This window comes from Thermobia domestica, chromosome 15 (genome assembly GCF_964235325.1).
Source record: "Thermobia domestica chromosome 15, izTheDome1.hap1.1, whole genome shotgun sequence".
Lineage (NCBI taxonomy): Eukaryota > Metazoa > Arthropoda > Insecta > Zygentoma > Lepismatidae > Thermobia > Thermobia domestica.
In genome coordinates this window covers 191166554-191188512 of record NC_137468.1, presented here as the reverse complement: position 1 = coordinate 191188512, position 21959 = coordinate 191166554, and the positions used below count along the sequence as shown (strand labels likewise).

At 38.5% G+C, this 21959-nt stretch overlaps 1 protein-coding gene across 1 annotated transcript in view; it reads right to left on the bottom strand.

The window, feature by feature from the left end:
• Positions 1 to 21959, bottom strand: part of LOC145671424 (ATP-dependent translocase ABCB1-like) — a 190824-nt gene that overhangs the window by 92888 nt on the left and 75977 nt on the right. Inside the window, exon 5 of the mRNA XM_081740597.1 lies at positions 8012 to 8156. Within this exon, the coding sequence (XP_081596723.1) occupies positions 8012 to 8156 (145 nt within the window). The remainder of the gene's footprint in view (positions 1 to 8011; positions 8157 to 21959) is intronic.

Sequence of the window (21959 nt, the reverse complement as noted above, 5' to 3'; positions counted from 1 at the left end):
CCCATTACGAAATCGTGACTAAACGAACCTACATATGATGCCAATAAAAGCAATGGTGCTACTCAGGTAGTTCGCACCTGGTTCGCTACAACGGGTTGTTAAAATATTTCGAGTTCGGAGAATCGTTTGTTACACCCAGCCATAACAGTAAATTTTACCGTTATACCCAGGGACAGTCAATTTTTAACTATCTTTGTTTTTAGAAATTCTTACAACTACAGGGTTGATCTCTTAGAACAAGGTATAACCGTTTATTTCTTAATCTCAAATGTTCAGATATCAAGAATGAGAACTGGGATCCCACGAGTGTAATGGTAGGTGTTATTTATATTTGAAACGCACACATACAATTCTGAACAATTGTTGATCCATTGCTAGATTAAGGTCTTTCCAATACCATTTTACAACCATGCACCGGTATCTTGGATAATTCGTTTCCAAGATATTCGGAGTGCTACCTAATTTTGTCACACCACCTTGTATTAGGATCCTGTGTAGGTCTCTAATTGTCACTTGTGGTATTCAGTAAAAGATTTGCTTTTGTCTACCTTGTATGGTTTGTTTCCTAAGAGTTATATTTATCTACCTACCTATTCATCTACTATCTATCTATCTATCCATCTATCTTTCTCTCTCTCTCTCTCTCTCTGTATATATATATATCCAGAATCGGTTGTTAAGAAACAAGAATAATACCACAAAGTAAAATAGTTTAGGATGATCGAGCCCCTGGCGTGATAACCACAGTATTTCATGTGACGGACCCCCATTACGAAATTCTGGCTACGTGTCTAATAATGGACACATAGCAATGATTTTATATTGTTAGGAAAAAATAGTCTGTAGTTGGTTTGTTATATGCAATTAGTTAAGATGTGGATTACAATAGTAATATTATGAATCAATATTATTTAATACAGGGTTCCCACTGATCTAGAGAAATCTATTTCCCTGACTTCTCCCTGACTTTCCCGTACTTTTGACAGGAAATTCCCTGACTTTCATGACAGTGTCGGATGACATTGACATATAAATAAGGAATAAATAACGGTGAGTATTTATATATGAGAACATTTATTCTATACAGACAAATAGTAATCAATTGCTCATACGTACATGTCAGTTACCTTGCCAAATAGGTATTATAATGGTTGGCTGAGTTGAAATAGGAGTAAAATTAATGTTAGAAAAAATATATTTTATAAAATTTTCCTGACTTTCACTGATTTCCGATCTTTTTCCCTGAGCTTCTCTGACCCGCACCATTTTCCCTGAGTTTTCCCTGATTTCCCAGACCAGCAGAAACCCTGTATATAATTGAATATCTTGTAAGTATTTGAATAATATGATATTAGGTGATTTGGGAAAATATTAAAATAAATGGAAATATTGAGAAAGGTGTTACTACTGTATTTACGTAACGATAATACCAATTTATGGATGGCAGATAGCAGATTCCAACAGCATTAGTTGTATAAATATAGAAAATTGGAAAATAGTTAAATGATTCCATCAAGGAGCTGATTAACTTTAAGAGTGTAATGCTCCGCTATTGTACATCTACACCATCGCATTACAGGATATTCGGAAGAAGGGTAATAAACGTTCTGGTCCGCATCATATGATGTTAAAATTAAAATGTAAGAAAACTTTTTTCGAATCGTTATTAGATATAATCGAATTTGAGGATATACGTGTAAATTAATGTTTTGTGCTGAATAATTTAGATTAAATATGCAGCTCTAAATTAACCAAAACCTCGGATCGACATGTATATTGCAAAGTCCAACTATATTGTAGCAATATTTTGCCTCTGATACTGTATGCAGTTAAGAAGATACATAGGTGAGAAACAATATTTTATGATTTCAAGTTATGAGTATATCGAATGTCTAATGTTATCTTTTGGAAACAGCTCGATGGAATCTAATGTTAAGTAATGCTGATGGAATATGAATTATTTTAATGTAATGAAAAGTATTCGACGATTATGAGTGTATAATGAATATTAATGATAATAATACTTGAAATGTTTTAATGTGAAATATAATTTAGAAGAAGCTGTTCAAAAGTTAGAAGGAATTCGATTAAAATAAAGTAATCCTATGTTATTTTGTCTGTACCTATACTGCGTGATCGGTATGATAAATCTATTGACTATCTACATAGATTGACTATCTATTCGCCAATTATCAGAGGGTATGTATCAAATGGTGTAATCCTGTATTATACTGTTGGAGTTTCTCATCAGCACACCGAACCACCAAATTTCTTTTACAAGGAAAACACGTACCAGTGTGTGTGACAAGGTGCATTTCAAGAGTACCAGCTATACTAACAACATTCTATTCTCAAATTTCATCATTTAATATATATCGTATATTGCTCTTCGTTAAAACCAACACTGACTTAGTTTACTCCTTTAATTGGTAAGCATTGATAGCATTACCATTAAAATATTTAGTTTGTTTTTATGGTTGAACCATGTCTTCCTGATCATAATTTCGTAATTTTTAAAGTATTTTTGTACTTTGGTTACAAAATACAGGATGTTTATTTCAAAGCAATATTGCCATAAAATAGGTCTTATGTGTTGCTGCTGAGCAGCATTGAATTATTATGGTCAAATATCAAAAGAATATTTTTAGTAATTAGCAGCAGTTTCGTTGAAATGTCTTCCTACAGAGCAAGAAACCACAAATAAAAAAAATAAATAAATAAAAATAAATAGAAAAAGAACTTTCGCGGAACGTAGGAGATAAAGCTTCTACAATACTAAATTTGACTGTCCCCTTTTGACGAAGATTAGAAATATCTAAAGAAGCGACCCGCAAATCAAGTATATAAATATTGTATGAAAGCAATGCCAATTAAATGATCACTGATGTTCCAAATAAAGGGTTATAGAACAACAAATTTGAAATCAGACTAAAACGATCAAATTCCAGTAAACAGCGTTGTATAATGTTGTTCAAAAGGAATCTAAGGTATATGGGTACGATGTTATACAATAAACTTCCTCAATACATTCCAATAACGAAATACATACAAACATTCAACAAGTAACCTAAAATCCATCAATTACAATAGGGTGGTTGTGCCAGTCTTCGACCACCCCCTAGTTACCGACCACTTTTCACTTTAAAACCATATATTAGGCTTATTTTCCGATAAAAAAGCATGCTTTTCCGTTATAATTGAATTGCAGCTTATTCTGAACCAATCACAAAGATACTGTCAAAATATATTGCACATGCATTCGGTAATAGCCAATCAAATGTGTGTCTACGGAAGACGCACTGAGTTTTCGACAACTTTAATCTGTTGCAAATGGGAACAACAGCGCCCTGTTTTTCGTGCTTTTCCATAGTTTTATCTCACTAGGTAAGAAATGCAATATTATTCTGTTACATGGAACTGTAGAGCACATTTTAATAATTAAATTTTAGTGGTAACTGTAAGGTATGAAGAATAAATCAATAAAATGTAGTGGTCGGACAATGACTTACGAAATATTCTTTGTTAACTAGTGTTCGACCACAGGGTGGTCGAGCACTGAAAAATTGTAGAAATATCAATAACGACTAACTTTCGACTCATCTGCATGAAATGAGTACGTAGTTACCAATTCTGAAGTTATAATGGAATACCAAAACATTTACTAGTGTTCGACCACTACTTTTCGTAATACATTTGTACTGGTTGAAGATTAGCTGTTTCTTTCTCAATGTCCGACCATGCTTTGCGTTTGTATTTTCTCGCAGAATTTCTTGATTCAAACACTAATTCAGTGATCAATTTACATTTGTATAATCATCTGCTGAGTCCTACCGTTAATACATGAATATTCACCGAATGGCTGTGGCTCAGTGGTAATGGTGAAGAGGCAATCCACTGAGGGTTCGAATCCCTCTCAAGAGCAAAGGTATTTTTAATTGTCCTCGATATTTCTGTGTTCGGGTCCCTGTCAGGATTGGATTACCTCCAATTGGCTCGAGGAGCATTCAGGCTTAATGTCTCGGCTGAGACGAACTTTGAAAATAAAGCATTGACTTAGCATTCGAAAGGTCTTCGGTTCGATCCCAGCGGTCGACCATCTTGACTGAGTTCTTTCGGGTTTTTCCTCAGTCACACCAGGCAAATGCAGGGATGGTATCTTCAAAATAGGCCCTGGCCGTCTAACTTCCAACATCCTCTCCCCCACCCTGTCCCGGTCGGAACCGTGGATGCCTAAGGCCATAAAATAAATTCAAATTCAAGTAACTGAATATTCATGTAGTTTCCCAACATTTTCATGGAAAATTAACGGCACTGTTAGGATATGGCATTTAATTTCAATAATAAATTTATTATATTTGGTCTAATTCGTTTAATACTGAACTACACTATTCTCGCTTCGTCGTGCAACGCATTCAATATTGTTAGCGGAATAGCTACTATCAGCTTACGTCTGGAATACATCTGTTTTCCTTGCATGTCCTTAAGAATTTTTGTTTCTTTCATGGATAATGAGTGAGTAGGCCTCAGCTTAAACTGCCAGCTTATTCAAACGAGGATCTACAAAAAGCTCTGGAGGCTTGTCGCAAAAAAAACAAAAAAAAAAAACGCTCCATACGAAAGGCATCAGCAATCTATGGAATTCCTCGGGTAACTCTGATGGATAAATTTCATGGTTACAGTCCCACAAAGCGAAAAATAGATCCAGAACCATATCTAACACAGAAAGGAGAAGAGGGATCAGCAAACTGGCTCCTTAATGTGAGCAAAAGGACTTTCTACAGAAGAAATACGATCTTCTGAACAGTGTTAAAAAATTGTCGATTCAGAAAAACGCAAAACGCCGTTCAAAGACAATCGAGCTGGTGAAACCTGGTACTACACTTACTTGAGGAGACACCCACAAATTGTGTCCCTAAACTTTGAACAAGGCGCGGTACGCTCTAACCGAGGAAAACATTCGCTTGTGGTTTTAAGATCTTGAGAAATACTTGAAACAAACGGGACAATCTGATATTCTAAATGATTCTGATCGAATATTTAATGCTAATGAATCCAGCTTTCAACTGTGTTAGAAATCCGGAAAGGCGTTGGAGTCCAAAGCGTGGAAAAATATGTACGAGGTGAAGGGCAACGAGAAAGAAACATTAACACTGCTTTGCACTTTTTCCGCAGCAGGAGAAATTGTATCCCCGATGGTCGTATATCTGTATGTAAGAGATCTTCCAAAGGACGTCATCAGTGCAGCTTCTTCAGATATTTTCATAGGCAGGTCAGGTCAGATAGCGGCTGGATGCAAAATGAAACACTACGAACGGATAGCAAACGGCTTCCTAAAATGGGTGAATGATCCCTCTATTAAGAAACCAGTCCTTCTGCTAATCGACGGTCACAAGACTCACTTGGCAATGGAAGTCAGCGAATTTTGTTCCAGCCATGCTATAGTACTCTACTGCCTTTCACCAAACAGCACACATATTCCTCAACCCTGCGACGTATGTTTTCAAATCGTTTTCGAGAGTTCTACATGGAAACTGAGTAAAATGTTACACGTGTCATTTCTGCACCACTAATTAAAAGAGTGATATACAAGGTAGCAACACAATTAGTAATTAAAAACTAATTTAGAAGATGGGATTTATACCCCTTCAACCCAGAGAAGACGAAGCATGTTTGGTGCTGCATTCCACTGAACCTTAAATGAATTTGGTGGTCCCTTTCTTGACAAAACTATCACAAAATTACTTAATCTCAGCGACTATTGTGCGAAACTGCGAAGTGATACCTGAAAAACTAATGATGTAACATCTATAGATGCTATTAGTTTGGTAAAGTTATGCTTTAGCCTTCATACTGTAATTAAAAGCACATTAACCGAGTAGTGGTCGATGACTAAACAGTAGGCGGTCGAACATTAACGAAAAATGGTCGAACACTAAAAGAAATCAGTTACTGGTGTTTCTCCGACTAATATTACATAAATGGAATAAGTTATCTCAGTTTTGGATAAAGTATAGATAAAATATAGTTTTAGGAACACATGTGAGCTACTTGCATCCTCCTAAGTTGTTCCATTGAGTAAAAAACGATTAAGGACCATAAGAAAATGAGTTAGGTGGTCGAGGACTGGCACATTTACCCTATTGGTTTTATTACGTGAATGCAGTTCCAGATATATAATGAATAAAATATATTGACATGTAATGAATTTGTAGATATTTAACAAGTATTTTTTATGGCATTGAAATTATTTTGTATTACTTATTATAGCCTAAATTTAGTTTAGACTACTCAGAATATTATTCGTGTGTCCGTACATATAAATTATAATTACATATTTATATTTTTCCTTATCATTGGATGAGTCTTATTAAACAGCAACGAATTGATGTAATATATATATAGGGTGTTACAAAAATATGTCACAATATTTTGGGAATAGATTCCTCACATTAAAATAAGAAAGAAAGTTTATATGGACCTGTGGTCGGAAGTGCATAGTTTTGTAGTTGTAGGGTGATGAAAACATGAAAAAAATGAACTTTAAAGGTCCATAGTTCCACTACTATAAGACCGATTGTAGTCGGGTCAAGACATCACTGAGGAACTAGTATGTGAACTATCCAAATATCTATTTTTCAGAACCTTCGGTATTTGCACAATCATTTTTAGAGAAGCTGTTTGGGAAGATTTGATCACTCTCCACCTACCTCTTTAAAAATGGGTGTGCAAGTACTGAATCATTCTTAAACATAAATATTTGGATAAGTTCACATACCAGTTCCTCAGTGATATCTTGACCCGACTACGATAGATCCCATAGTAGTGGAGCTAAAGTCCTCTTGTTTCACGTTTTCGGCACCTTAAAACTCCGAAACTATCCACTTTTTAAGCACACGTCTATACGAACTTGTTTCTTATTTTGATGTGAGGAATCTGTTCCCAAAATATTGTGACACATCTTTGTAACACCCTGTATAATCATAAAGTTGATCAATAGAATATATATGTATGTATGTGTGTTAGTAGTTCATACGTGTCCAATACAGAAAGATAAGTTTTAAACATCAGTAGATGTAAATACTAGAGTAAATACTAGAGTAAAGATATTCTACTTTCTACGGCTTGTAGGATACAGAATTTTAATTTAAAATTCTATGGGATCTAACGAAAATATTTATTATTTGTGTTATTCTAGAACAGTGATTGTCAAACCGTCGATCACGAGCTACTAGTAGCTCGCGGGGATATTTTCGGGAGATCGTGTTAACGCTCTGGTTGGCTAACCTTGATTCCTCCACTCGGTTGACGTTAACGACAGGGGGCGCTGACGACAAGAACTTCTTCTTTCTCCCGCGCAACTGCTATTGCCAGCCTCATCTCACAGTTGATTGTATAAGCGTGGGGTTCAGCATGTTATGATTTTCATGTATATTAGACCTTTGCTAACTTGGATAGTTTGATTTTATATTTACTAGAAATGTAAGTTTATAGGCAATAAACAAATGTAAGATTTTTTTAAAAAAAAAGTTAATAGTTCTTTTGGTTCGTAGGTCACAGTAGGATTGAAAAACATAGTTCTTTTGGTTCGTAGGTCACAGTAGGATTGAAAAAACATAGTTCTTTTGGTTCGCAAGTCACAGTAGAATTTAAAAACATAGTTCTTTTGGTTCGTAGGTCACAGTAGGATTGAAAAACATAGTTCTTTTGGTTCATAGGTCACAGTAGGATTGAAAAACATAGTTCTTTTGGTTCGTAGGTCACAGTAGGATTTAAAAAGGGTACGGTAGCTCAGAAGCTTCATTAAGTTTGGCGACCACTGTTCTAGAAACTGGGAGTTAATTAGTACCCAACATTAATCTACAATGTATCTTAATTTTTTGTGTTAATGGTTATTATTGAGACTTTAGAAGGAGTTCATCTATATAGCTTTTAAATACTCTCATTCTTACATTATAAGCCCAGTCTCAGAATTTTGTAATCGCGTCTCTTTATGATAAATACACTACCTTACCTGTAGAAAACCTGCCACAAACACAGCTATTCCGATGAATAAATAATAAAATGCAAATTGTGTCATGTACGCTGTAAATTCTTCAGATGTCATGGGAGGACCGATCCAAGGTGGAAGTTCTGTAGAGTTTGATGAAGACGTTGAACTAAACAAAATAAACAAAAAAATCAGCTGTAAATATTTTGTTTGTGTACGTAAGAAACCTATTTTAATGTTAAAATAAACAAATATATCCTTGTTTCTAAAGAACTGACTTTTGTACCAGGCACGTCCACAAAATAAGTATACTAGAGCCCTCGCGGGCAAAGGGAATTTGCTATTGCTATGTTGGTCACACTGCTGTGTAGCTTATTTATTTATTTATTTGCCTGTTTTGCAAACAAATGAAAGTATTCTCGAGTACGCATACAGTTGTCAAAATTATAAAATAATTACATATATGTTATTAAAAAAAACTTACAGATAGAGTAATACATACATAACTATGACTTTTATAAGCTTACACATTCATAACATAATTAACCAAAAAAATATACATTGTCTTCAAAAAACGCATTTACCGAGTAGTAACATTTATCTAAAAACTTGTGAAGGTGAGATTTAAACATAAAATATGATTTGTTTTGCTTTAAAAAATCAGATAACTTATTGAAAATTTTTGTACAGTTAATATATGCTCTTTTTTGAAAAAACGAGAAATTTTGGGGATAACATATGCAAATTATTAACGAATCGAGTATTCTATTTATTGGCGTTACTGTTTACAATAAACAAGTGTTACTTACGGTAAACAAGATAATTTTATATAGATACACACAAGGTATTGGTAATATTTTTTGTCCTCGAAAGATGGGCTTGCAAGAAGACTTTGGTGACAATCCAAACACAATCCTTAGTGCTTTCTTTTGTAAGCGAAACGTTTTAATACATTCAGTAGAATAACCCCAAAAAATAATACCATAAGTTATTAAAGAATGGAAATTTGCATAGTACACCGAAACTAAAGCCCCTGTTGTGACATTGCCTCTTAGTCTACGGAGGCCGAAACAAATACTACTTAGCTTTTTGTTGAGTTGAGAAATATGCTCATTCCAAGTTAGTTTCGAACTAATGGTGACACCAAGAAATTTAGTTGAAATAGAGAAGTCGACATTTTTGTTATTTACCATTATATAAGGAACAAATTTATTTTGAAGAGGATAATAAAAATTTAGCAAGGAAGTTTTATCATTGTTTAAAACTAATTTATTGCTACTTAACCAGTTACTTAATTGTGAAAATGCAGTATTTAGATTATATTCAATATCATGTCGTGAGTTACCTGTAATAATAACATTGGTGTCATCAGCAAATAAAACACGTTTATTATGCAACACTTCATGTGTCAAATCATTAATGTAAATAAGAAAGAGCAATGGACCAAGTACTGATCCTTGAGGTACACCAGTTAGTATTGTACCTTTATAACTACTAAACTTACGCATTTTGCCATTATTTTCGTTCGTAATTTGAACTATCTGATACTTATCCTTCAAGTAAGACTCGATCCATTTATTGGCAGTTCCTCTTACACCATAAAAGCATATTTTTTTTAAGTAAGAGATCAAGATTTACAGTGTCAAATGCTTTAATAAGATCAACAAAGAGTCCAATTGCCCATTTTTTTAATTATTTATCGCATGCATAACAGTAGTAAGAAAATCGAAAATTGCAGAATCAGTAGATTTGCCAGTTAAAAACTCATGTTGCGATAATGATATTGGATTATTGGAATGTAAGTAATTTCTTATCCTATTTGACATTACCATCTCAAAAATTTTTGAAAATACAGACAAAACTGAGATAGAGTGATAATTCTTAATGTTGTAACGACTGCCTTTTTGAACAAGGGAATCGCTTTAGCCACTTTTGACCGTTGTGGGAAAATGCCTAATTGAAGGGAAAAATTTATTGCATGAGTCAGGTGGGGAGCAATTATCGAAGCAAATTGTTTTATAATAGTGTACGGTACTTCATCAAGACGTGCAGAACTGCTATTTCTCATCTTTCTTATAATTGCTAATATCTCATCAATAGTTACTGGGGTAACAATAATACATTTTAGATAAGAAGGCATATTTGAAGAATCACTTGTACGAGCTTGGTGAGATAGAGCACCAAGAGCTACCTGAGGAGAAGTTATAAAATAATTATTAAGTTGATTTTCAATTTTGGCCGGGTTTATAATACTTTTATTGTCAGAAATGACGTGATTCAAATTAGCAATATCGTCTTTATTTATATGTACCGACTGGTGAATAATATTCCACATAGTTTAAATTTCATTTCTAGAATTATTAATCATTTTCGAATTATGAATGATTCGTTTAGCTCCTACCCTTTCCAGCGAACCCAATCATTCGTCAGTTCGACGAAAACTGTAGTCTCTCCAGTGAAAGATGTCGATAATATCTGTCGCCAAGTGCGAGATTCGCAGCGTTATCCGTTATCTCCTTCTGAAAGGAAAATCTTCGTCTGAAGTTTCTAACGAGATCAAAACAATTGAAAAGGTCAATGCAGAAGAAGAGGAGGGGAGGGGAGACAGCATACGACCAATGCAACAAAGCAACTTTTGGAGTCATTCGAATGGGATGTTTTGAACCACCCTTCACATTTCCCTGACCTGGCGCCTTCAGACTGGACTCTCATCTGTTCACCTCCGTGAAGATGTACATGGATGGAAGAAAAATTCAACTCATGAGGAAATGAAGGTGGAGATGAAGAATTCGGCAAAAGATGTGACGGCAGACTTCTTTGACCTAGGCATAAAAAAAAATTGATCCCTCGTTTCACCACGTGCATCGAGAGGGATAGCGACTACCTGGAAAAATAGCTCACATATGTAGTGATGTAACCAAGTAAAAGTTTTGTTTTAAATAATTTTCTGAGACCTACAAAAATCTAGTACACTTATTTTCCGGACGTGCCTCGTACATGTATATATTACCTTCTGACGGAATCACAGGACTGAAAATCTTTTAAGAAATCCATGCATCTGATATGTTCAATGATTTTGTTGAACGACTCAATAATGTCGGCTATACGAAGGGATATTTCGAGAAAGCCAGAGCGAAATCCCTTTCTTCGAATGGAGGCTTACGATTAGCATACATTATAGTTTCTCTGGTGATTGAGTAAGCAGGGGTGCCCACAAAGGGGGGTTATGACGCAAACTGCGTCATTGAAATATTTGGGGGGGTAAAAATCTATATAAATATGTTTGAGGGAGTGTAAAAATTAATCGATAAGTTTTTTTTTCATGGAAGAACACCTACGGACAGACAATTGAGGGGGGTGCGTCATGGACATGAGAGGGGTGGGCACCACTGGAGTAAGTGCCAATGATCGGTGGTTACCATGGTTACCTTTACCTTTATCTGCGACTACTTACATTTATGACGTGTGAATGGGAATAAGCCTTGTACTTTTGGAAAGTTAAAAAGGAAGAACTTAGGAACAAGCCTTGTACTTTTGAAAAAATAAAAAAGTAGAAACCAAACCAAAGTTTCATTCATCGACACCAGAACACTGCAACTGTGTCCGGAGGTTGGCTCAGACTATACTCATGCTTTTTACCCTACAGCCTATTTTTTAAAATTAATACTGTTCCTGCAAATAAAACAGGTAAAGATCAGCTCACCCTCTTACACAATCTACTGATACTATGGTAAACTACAACGGCAACGCGAGAACGCAAATCTATTATGGTTTTTATGCAAGTTGTTGAAAGTTATCTAATATTTTATTTAACTCAATGCAAAGAGATAGCAGTAATATATTGCTGTGACAAGTTTCTTATATTTGCGTCCAGAATTCAACTCACAGTTAAACTTAACATATATATTCCTATTTGAATATATTGCTCATCTTGAACTTGTGCTTGATGAGCATTATTTTATTTTATTTGTTTTTCATTTATTTGTTTCCAGATTCAACAATAAACAACGTAATTACAATGTCCATAGAATGCATAACTGTTTAAAAGTATTTAAGTGCTTACTATATACAAGGAATTATCTATAATATAAAAGTTACCAACAAAGATCTGTTGCTTTTTCACCCACCACCTTTGAACATCGATATGTCAGCTAAGACGGGCGTCATTAACTTGTTCCGCCACCAATGAATTTCAAGATGGTTTCTTTTGCATCGTTTTGTGCGCGTTTTGTGCCGAATTGTGCGCCTATTCACACGTTTTGTGCGCCACCGGAAGTGGGTCAAAACGGGCCTCCAAATATGGCGGAACAAGTTAATGCTGTTCCGCCACCAACGAATTTTGAGGTCATTCCCATCACATCGTTTTGTGCGTGTTTTGTGCCGTTTTGTGCGCCTATTTCCACGTTTTGTGCGCCATCGGAAGTGAGTCAAAATGGGCCTCCAAGGTGGGGCAAAAGTGACCCACTGTTCCGCCACTAACGAATTTCGAGATGGTTTCTTTTGCAATGTTTTGTGCGCGTTTTGTGCGCCTATTCCCACGTTTTGTGCGCCACCGGAAGTGGGTCAAAACGGGCCTCCAAGGTGGGGCAAAAGTGACCCACTGTTCCGCCACTAACGAATTTCGAGATGGTTTCTTTTGCATCGTTTTGTGCGCGTTTTGTGCCACTTTGTGCGCCTATTCCCACGTTTTGTGCGCCATCGGAAGTGGGTCAAAATGGGCCTCCAAGGTGGGGCAAAAGTGACCCACTGTTCCGCCACCAATGAATTTCGAAATGGTTTCTTTTGCATCGTTTTGTGCGCGTTTTGTGCCGTTTTGTGCGCCTATTCCCACGTTTTGTGCGCCATCGGAAGTGGGTCAAAATGGGCCTCCAAGGTGGGGCAAAAGTGACCCACTGTTCCGCCACTAACGAATTTCGAGATGGTTTCTTTTGCATCGTTTTGTGCGCGTTTTGTGCCGTTTTGTGCGCCTATTTCCACGTTTTGTGCGCCATCGGAAGTGGGTCAAAATGGGCCTCCAAGGTGGGGCAAAAGTGACACACTGTTCCGCCACCAATGAATTTCGAGATGGTTTCTTTCCATCGTTTTGTGCCGTTTTGTGCGCCTATTCCCATGTTTTGTGCGCCATCGGAAGTGGGTCAAAATGGGCCTCCAAGGTGGGGCAAAAGTGACCCACTGTTCCGCCACTAACGAATTTCGAGATGGTTTCTTTAGCATCGTTTTGTGCCGTTTTGTGCGCCTATTCCCACGTTTTGTGCGCCATCGGAAGTGGGTCAAAATGGGCCTCCAAGGTGGGGCAAAAGTGACCCACTGTTCCGCCACTAACGAATTTCGAGATGGTTTCTTTTGCATCGTTTTGTGCGCGTTTTGTGCCGTTTTGTGCGCCTATTTCCACGTTTTGTGCGCCATCGGAAGTGTGTCAAAATGGGCCTCCAAGGTGGGGCAAAAGTGACCCACTGATCCGCCACCAATGAATTTCGAGATGGTTTCTTTTCATCGTTTTGTGCCGTTTTGTGCGCCTATTCCCACGTTTTGTGCGCCATCGGAAGTGGGTCAAAATGGGCCTCCAAGGTGGGGCAAAAGTGACCCACTGTTCCGCCACCAATGAATTTTGAGATGGTTTCTTTTGCATCGTTTTGTGCGCGTTTTGTGCCGTTTTGTGCGCCTATTCCCATGTTTTGTGCGCCATCGGAAGTGGGTCAAAATGGGCCTCCAAGGTGGGGCAAAAGTGACCCACTGTTCCGCCACTAACGAATTTCGAGATGGTTTCTTTAGCATCGTTTTGTGCGCGTTTTGTGCCGTTTTGTGCGCCTATTCCCACGTTTTGTGCGCCATCGGAAGTGGGTCAAAATGGGCCTCCAAAGTGGGGCAAAAGTGACCCACTGTTCCGCCACCAATGAATTTCGAGATGGTTTCTTTTGCATCGTTTTGTGCCGTTTTGTGCGCCTATTCCCACGTTTTGTGCGCCATCGGAAGCGGGTCAAAATGGGCCTCCAAGGTGGGGCAAAAGTGACCCACTGTTCCGCCACTAACGAATTTCGAGATGGTTTCTTTTGCATCGTTTTGTGCGCGTTTTGTGCCGTTTTGTGCGCCTATTTCCACGTTTTGTGCGCCATCGGAAGTGGGTCAAAATGGGCCTCCAAGGTGGGGCAAAAGTGACCCACTGTTCCGCCACTAACGAATTTCGAGATGGTTTCTTTTGCATCGTTTTGTGCGCGTTTTGTGCCGTTTTGTGCGCCTATTTCCACGTTTTGTGCGCCATCGGAAGTGGGTCAAAATGGGCCTCCAAGGTGGGGCAAAAGTGACCCACTGTTCCCCCACTAACGAATTTCGAGATGGTTTCTTTTGCACTGTTTTGTGCGCGTTTTGTGCCGTTTTGTGCGCCTATTCCCACGTTTTGTGCGCCATCGGAAGTGGGTCAAAATGGGCCTCCAAGGTGGGGCAAAAGTGACCCACTGTTCCGCCACCAATGAATTTCGAGATGGTTTCTTTTCACCGTTTTGTGCCGTTTTGTGCGCCTATTCCCATGTTTTGTGCGCCATCGGAAGTGGGTCAAAATGGGCCTCCAAGGTGGGGCAAAAGTGACCCACTGTTCCGCCACCAATGAATTTTGAGATGGTTTCTTTTGCATCGTTTTGTGCGCGTTTTGTGCCGTTTTGTGCGCCTATTCCCACGTTTTGTGCGCCATCGGAAGTGGGTCAAAAAGAGCCTCCAAAGTGGGGCAAAAGTGAACCACTGTTCCGCCACCAATGAATTTCGAGATGGTTTCTTCTGCTTCGTTTTCTGCGCGTTTTGTGCCGTTTTGTCCGCCTATTTGCACGTTTTGTGCGCCATCAGAAATAGGTGAAAATGGGCCTCCAAGGTGGGGCAAAAGTGACCCACTGTTCCGCCAACAATGAATTTCGAGATGGTTTCTTCTGCTTCGTTTTGTGCGCGTTTTGTGCCGTTTTGTGCGCCTATTCCCACGTTTTGTGCGCCACCGGAAGTGGGTCAAAACGGGCCTCCAAATATGGCGGAACAAGTTAATGATGTTCCGCCACCAACGAATTTTGAGGTCATTCCCATCACATCGTTTTGTGCGTGTTTTGTGCCGTTTTGTGCGCCTATTTCCACGTTTTGTGCGCCATTGGAAGTGGGTCAAAATGGGCCTCCAAGGTGGGGCAAAAGTGACCCACTGTTCCGCCACTAACGAATTTCGAGATAGTTTCTTTTGCATCGTTTTGTGCGCGTTTTGTGCCGTTTTGTGCGCCTATTCCCACGTTTTGTGCGCCATCGGAAGTGGGTCAAAATGGGCCTCCAAAGTGGGGCAAAAGTGACCCAATGTTCCGCCACCAATGAATTTCGAGATGGCTCTTTTGCATCGTTTTGTGCGCGTTTTGTGCCGTTTTGTGCGCCTATTCCCACGTTTTGTGCGCCTTTGGAAGTGGGTCAAAATGGGCCTCCAAGGTGGGGCAAAAGTGACCCAATGTTCTGCCACCAATGAATTTCGAGATGGTTTCTTTTGCATCGTTTTGTGCGATTTTTGTGCGCCTATTCCCACGTTTTGTGCGCCATCGGAAGTGGGTCAAAATGGGCCTCCAAGGTGGGGCAAAAGTGACCCACTGTTCCGCCACTAACGAATTTCGAGATGGTTTCTTTTGAATCGTTTTGTTCGCGTTTTGTGCCGTTTTGTGCGCCTATTCCCACGTTTTGTGCGCCATCGGAAGTGGGTCAAAACGGGCCTCCAAGGTTGGGCGAAATGACCCACTGTTCCGCCACCAATGAATTTCGAGATGGTTTCTTCTGCTTCGTTTTGTGCGCGTTTTGTGCCGTTTTGTGCGCCTATTTCCACGTTTTGTGCGCCGCTGGAAGTTGGTCAAAACGGGCCTCCAAGGTGGGGCAAAAGTGACTCACTGTTCCGCCACTAACGAATTTCGAGATGGTTTCTTTTGCATCGTTTTTTTCGTGTTTTGTGCTTTTTTGCGTGCTTATTCTCACGTTTTGTGCGCCATCGTAAGTGGGTCAAAATGGGCCTACAAATAATTCGCATCAAGTTATTTCTGTTGCGCCACTAACGAAATTTGAGTTCGTTTCCATCACATCGTTTTGTGCGTATTTTGTGCCGTTTTGTGCGCCATCCGAAGTGGGTCAAAATGGGTCTACAATTTTGGAGGAAGAAGTTAATTCTGAAGTTGTTCCTATTACATCATCTTTGCGTGTTTTGTGCCGTTTTGCGGTCCTATTTTCACGTTTTGTGCGCCATCGGAAGTGTTTCAAAATGGGCCTCAAAAGTGGTAAGAAAGGGCCCCGTTAACTTGTTCCCCCACTTTTAAAATTTACTCAGAAAAGAATGCCAAAGTTTTGTACTAGTTTTGTACCGTTTTGTACCACCAATAAAAAGTTTTGTACGACGTCCATTAACCAGTAATGGACAATTCAAAGTGGGGAACAAGTTAACGCCTGTACCCCCACCATAACGAAATTTCCCGAAAATAGTGTCAAAGTTTTGTACTAGTTTTGTACCGTTTTGTACCACCAATAAAAAGTTTTGTACCACATCCATTAGCCAGTAATGGACGATTTAAAGTCTGGACCTAACGTTAACCTGTTCCCACACCATAACGAATTTTTTCCGAAAATAGTGGCAAAGTTTTGTACTAGTTTTGTACCAGTTTGTACCACCAATAAAAAGTTTTGTACCACGTCCATTAGCCAGTAATGGACAATTTAAAGTCAGGACCTAGCGTTAACGTGTTCCCCCACCATAACGAATTTTCCCGAAAATAGTGGCAAAGTTTTGTACTAGTTTTGTACCGTTTTCTACCACCAATGAAAACTTTTGTACCACATCCATTAGCCAGTAATGGACGATTTAAAGTCTGGACCTATCGTTAACTTGTTCCCCCACCATAACGAATTTTCCTGAAAATAGTGTCAAAGTTTTGTAATAGTTTTGTACCGTTTTGTACCACCAACAAAATGTTTTATACCACATCTATTAGCCACATCCATCCATCTGAGCCCACCGTTAACTTGTTCCCCCAGCATAAGGAACTTTCTCGAAAATAATTTCAAAGTTTTGTACTAGTTTTGTACCACCAATAAAAAGTTTCGTACCACCTCCATTAGCCAGTAATTAACGATTTAATGTCTGCACCCAGCGTTACCTTGTTCCCCACCATAACGAATTTTCTGGAAAATAATTACAAAGCATTTGCTAGTTTTGTACCACAAATAAAAAGTTTTGTACTACGTTCATTAGCCAGTAATGGAGGATTTAAAGTTTGGACCTAGCATTAACTTGTTCCCCCAACAAAACGAATATTCTTAAAAATATTGGCAAAGTTTTATGCTAGTTTTGCACCGTTTTGTACCACCAATAAAAAGATTTGTACCACCTCCATTAGCCAGTAATGGACGATTTAAATTCAGGACCTAGCGTTAACTTATTCCCCCACCATAACAATTTTTCCCGAAAATAGTGGCAAAGTTTTGTACTGGTTTTGTACCGTTTTGTACCACTAATAAAAAGTTTTGTACCACACCCATTAGCCAGTAATGGACGATTAAAAGTCTAGACCTAGCGTTAACTTGTTTCCCCACCATAACGATTTTTCCTCAAAATAGGGTCAAAGTTTTGTACTAGTTTTGTACCGCTTTCTACCACCAATAAAAAGTTTTGCACCACCTCCATTAGCCAGTAATGGACGATTTAAAGTCTGGACCTAGCGTTAACTTGTTCCCCCACCATAACGATTTTTCCTGAAAATAGGGTCAAAGTTTTGTACTAGTTTTTTACCGTTTTTTACCACCAATAAAACGTTTTGTACCACCTCCATTAGCCAGTAATGGACGATTTAAAGTCTGGACCTAGCGTTAACTTGTTCCTCCACCATAGCAAATTTTCCCGAAAATAGTGTCAAAGTTTTGTACTAGTTTTGTACCGTTTTGTATCACCAACAAAAAGTTTGTACCACCTCTATTAGCCACTAATGGACGATTTAATGTCTGAACCCAGCGGTAACTTGTTCCCCACCATAACGAATTTTGTCGAAAATAATATCAAAGTTTTGTACTAGTTTTGTACCAACAATAAAAAGTTTTGTACCTGTCCCCAAATGTCCCAAATTTTAGATTTTATTGTGGAACTCGAACTTGACCTCTGAGTTCTATATTCGCCGATTTGCATCAATGTGCCATCATTACATAAAGAAAGTGATGTACTGTTTTGTACCAAGAATAAAAATGTTTGTACCAGTCCCAAAATGTCCCAAATTCAAACTTCTAATTTGCGACACATAAACAAATCTCAGTCCCATAAACACATATATCAATGATAATGGTCTCATTAGATAAAGAAAGTTTTGTACTGTTTCGTACCAACAACAGAAAGTTTTGTATCTGTCCCAAAATGTCGCAAATTTCATCTTCTAACGTGAAACGCCAACAGCCATCTCAGTTTTCTAAATAAGAATTTACAAATAAAAGTTGTACCAGAGTTTTGTACTCATTTTGTACTGTTTTGTACGAACAACAAAAGTTTTGTAGCTGTCCCAAAATGTCCCAAATTTTAGATTTTAGTGTGGAACTCCAACTTCACCTCTGAGTTCCACATTTGCGATTTGCATTAAAGTGATGTCATTAAATAAAGTTTTGTACTGTTTTATACCAACAATAAAAAGTTTTGTACCAACCCCAAAATGTCCGAAATTAAGGCTTCCTTTATCTAATGAGACAATTTCGAAAGAAATCGGGGTATGTGGAACTCTGTCTTGACCTTAGTGTTCCGCATTAGAAGATGGAATTTGGGACATTTGGGGAAAGGTACAAAACTTTTTATTGTTGGTACAAACACAGTACAAAACTTTCTTTATGTAATGAGGCCACTTTAATCCAAATCGGGAAATGTAGAACTAAGAGGTCAAGTTGGAGTTCCTCACTAAACTCTAAAATTTGGGACATTTTGGGACTGGTAAAGAACTTTTTACTGTTGGTAGAGGACAGTACAAAACTAGTACAAAGGTCTGGTAAAACTTTTATTCCTAAATTCTTATTTAGAAAACTGAGATGGCTGTTGGCATTTCACATTAGAAGATGAAATTTGGGACAGATACAAAACTTTCTATTGTTGGTACAAAACAGTACAAAACTTTCTTTACCTAATGAGACGATTTTGAAAGAAATCGGGCTATGTGTAACTCCAACTTGACCTTAGTATTCCGCATTAGAATGTGGAATTTGGGACATTTGGGGACAGATACAAAACTTTTTATTGTTCGTATAAAACAGTACAAAATTTCTTTATCTAATGATACCATTATCATTGATATATGTCTTTATGGGACTGAGATTTGTTTCTGTATCAAAAAAAAGAATTTTGAATTTGGGACATTTTGGGACTGGTACAAAACTTTTTATTGTTGATACAAAACCGTACAAAACTTTCTTTATGTAATGATGCCACTTTGATGCAAATCGGCGAATGTAGAACTCAGAGGTCAAGTTGGAGTTCCACACTAAAATCTGAAATTTGGGATATTTTGGGACTGATACAAAACTTTTTATTGTTGGTACAAAACATTACAAAACTAGTAAAAATCTCTGGTATAAATTATTTTTGTAAATGGCGACGTAGAACTCCATCTTGACCGACCTGAAGCTAATAGTGGTTCCAGACATTCAATCGTCCATTAATGTCTAATGATGGAGTACAACATTTTTGTTAATAGTACCATATAAAAAAAACTTTGAAAAAATTCGTTAAGGTGGAGGAACAAGTTAACGCTGGGTGAAGACATTAACTCGTCCATTACTGGCTAATGGACGTGGTACAAAACTTTCTATTGGTGGTACAAAACGGTACAAAACTAGTACAAAATTTTGCCACTATTTTCGGGAAAATTCGTCATGGTGGGGGAACAAGCGTTAACTTGTTCCCCCACTTTGAATCGTCCATTACTGGTTAATGGACGTGGTACAAAACTTTTTATTGGTGGTACAAAACGGTACAAAACTAGTACAAAACTTTGACATTCTTTTGTGAGTAAATTTTAAAAGTGGGGTAACAAGTTAACGGAGCTGTAAGAAAGTGACCCACTGTTCCGCCACCAACGAATTTAGAGGTAGTCTCTTTACTATCGTTTTGTGCGTGTTTTGTGAGGCTTTTTGCGCCTATTTCTACATTTTGTTCGCCATCGGAAGTGGGTCAAAATCGAGCTAGAAATATGGCGTAATAAGTTCTGCCAACAACGAATTTTGAAGTCGTTTCCATCACATCGATTTGTTCGTGTTTTCAGTCGTTTCGTGCGCCTGTTTTTGGGCCTTAAATGTGGAACGAAAATGACACTTTTCTGCAATATCAAATTCCCAGTTTGTTTCCTATCGTTCAGTGTTTGTTCTGTGTCTGTATGTGAGCCTATTTTCATGTTGGGCCGCGGTGACTCAGTGGTAGAGCGTTCACCTCTGGTGCATGGTGTCGTGGGTTCAAACTCTGCTCCCACGAAGTGAACTTTTTTGTGGACAAGCCGTGTGCATGGGTTTCCTCGGGGTTCTCCACGTTTTCTCCCACTATCTTCATTCCACCATTTCATTTATTTCTCATAATAACCGCCTTCTTTAGCTTAACCGGCAGAACCATGGGACGTAAAACTAGGACTAATTTCATTTCATTTTCTATTTGCATGTTTTGTGCGTCACCGGAAGTGGGTTGAAATGGGGATAAAAAACTTCGTCAAAAATCACCCCTGTTCTCCCAATATCAGACTTCGAGGTTGTTTGCTTCGCATCGTATAGTGCCTGTTTTGCGCGCCTATTTCTTCGTTTCGTGCGTCACCGCAAGTGGGTCAAAATGGGTCCCCAAGGGGGGACGAAAATGATCCACTGTTCTGCCAATATCAATTTTCGAGCTTCTTCCTTTCGCATCGTTTTGTGCCGTCTTATGCGCCTATTTTCACGTTATCATCGTCACCGGAAGTGGTTCAAAATGGGCGTACAAATATGGGGGAACAAGTTAATGCTGCTCCGCCATCAACGTATTTTGAGGTCGTTTCCATCACGTCGTTTTGTGTGTTTTGTGAGGTTTGTGCGCCTATTTCCACGTTATGTGCATGCCCGCAGAGACAATTAATCGATTGTAGAAAAACGCATCTTGCCATCTATTACCATTGTTGTTCTACAGTGATCAGTGATTAAGCCATTCTATAAGAATTCCGATATTTACAAATAGTAAAACGATGTGATGGAAACGACCTCAAAATTCGTTGGTGCCGGAACAGAATTAACTTGTTGCGCTATATTTGTAGGCCCATTTCGACACACTTCGGGTGACGCACAAAACATGGGAATAGGCGCACAAAACGGCACAGAACACACACAAAACGATGTGATGGAAACGACCTCAAAATACGTTGATGGCGAAGCAGAATTAAGTTGTTCCCCCATTATCGTACGCCCATTTTGAACCACTTCCGGTGACGCAGATAACGTGTAAATAGGCGCATAAGACGGCACAAAACAGGAACAAAACGATGCGAAAGGAAGAAGCTCGAAAATTGATATTAGCAGAACAGTGGGTCATTTTTGTCCCCCTTGGAGGCCCATTTTGACCAACTTCCGATGGCGCACAAAACGCCACAAACACACACAAAGCGATGTGACGGAAACGACGTCAAAATTAGTTGGTGGCGGAACAGCATTAACTTGTTCCGCCATATTTGGAGGACCGTTTTGACCCACTTCCGATGGCGCACAAAACGTGGGAATAGGCGCATAAAACGGCACAAAACACGCACAAAACGATGTGATGGAAATGACCTCCAAATTCTTTGGTGGCAGAACTTTTTCCACCATATTTGTAGGCCCGTTTTGACCCACTTCCGATGGCGCACAAAACGTGGGAATAGACGCACAAAACGCGCACAAAACGATGCAAAAGAAACCATCTCGAAATTCATTGGTGGCGGAACAGTGGGTCACTTTTGCCCCACCTTGGAGGCCC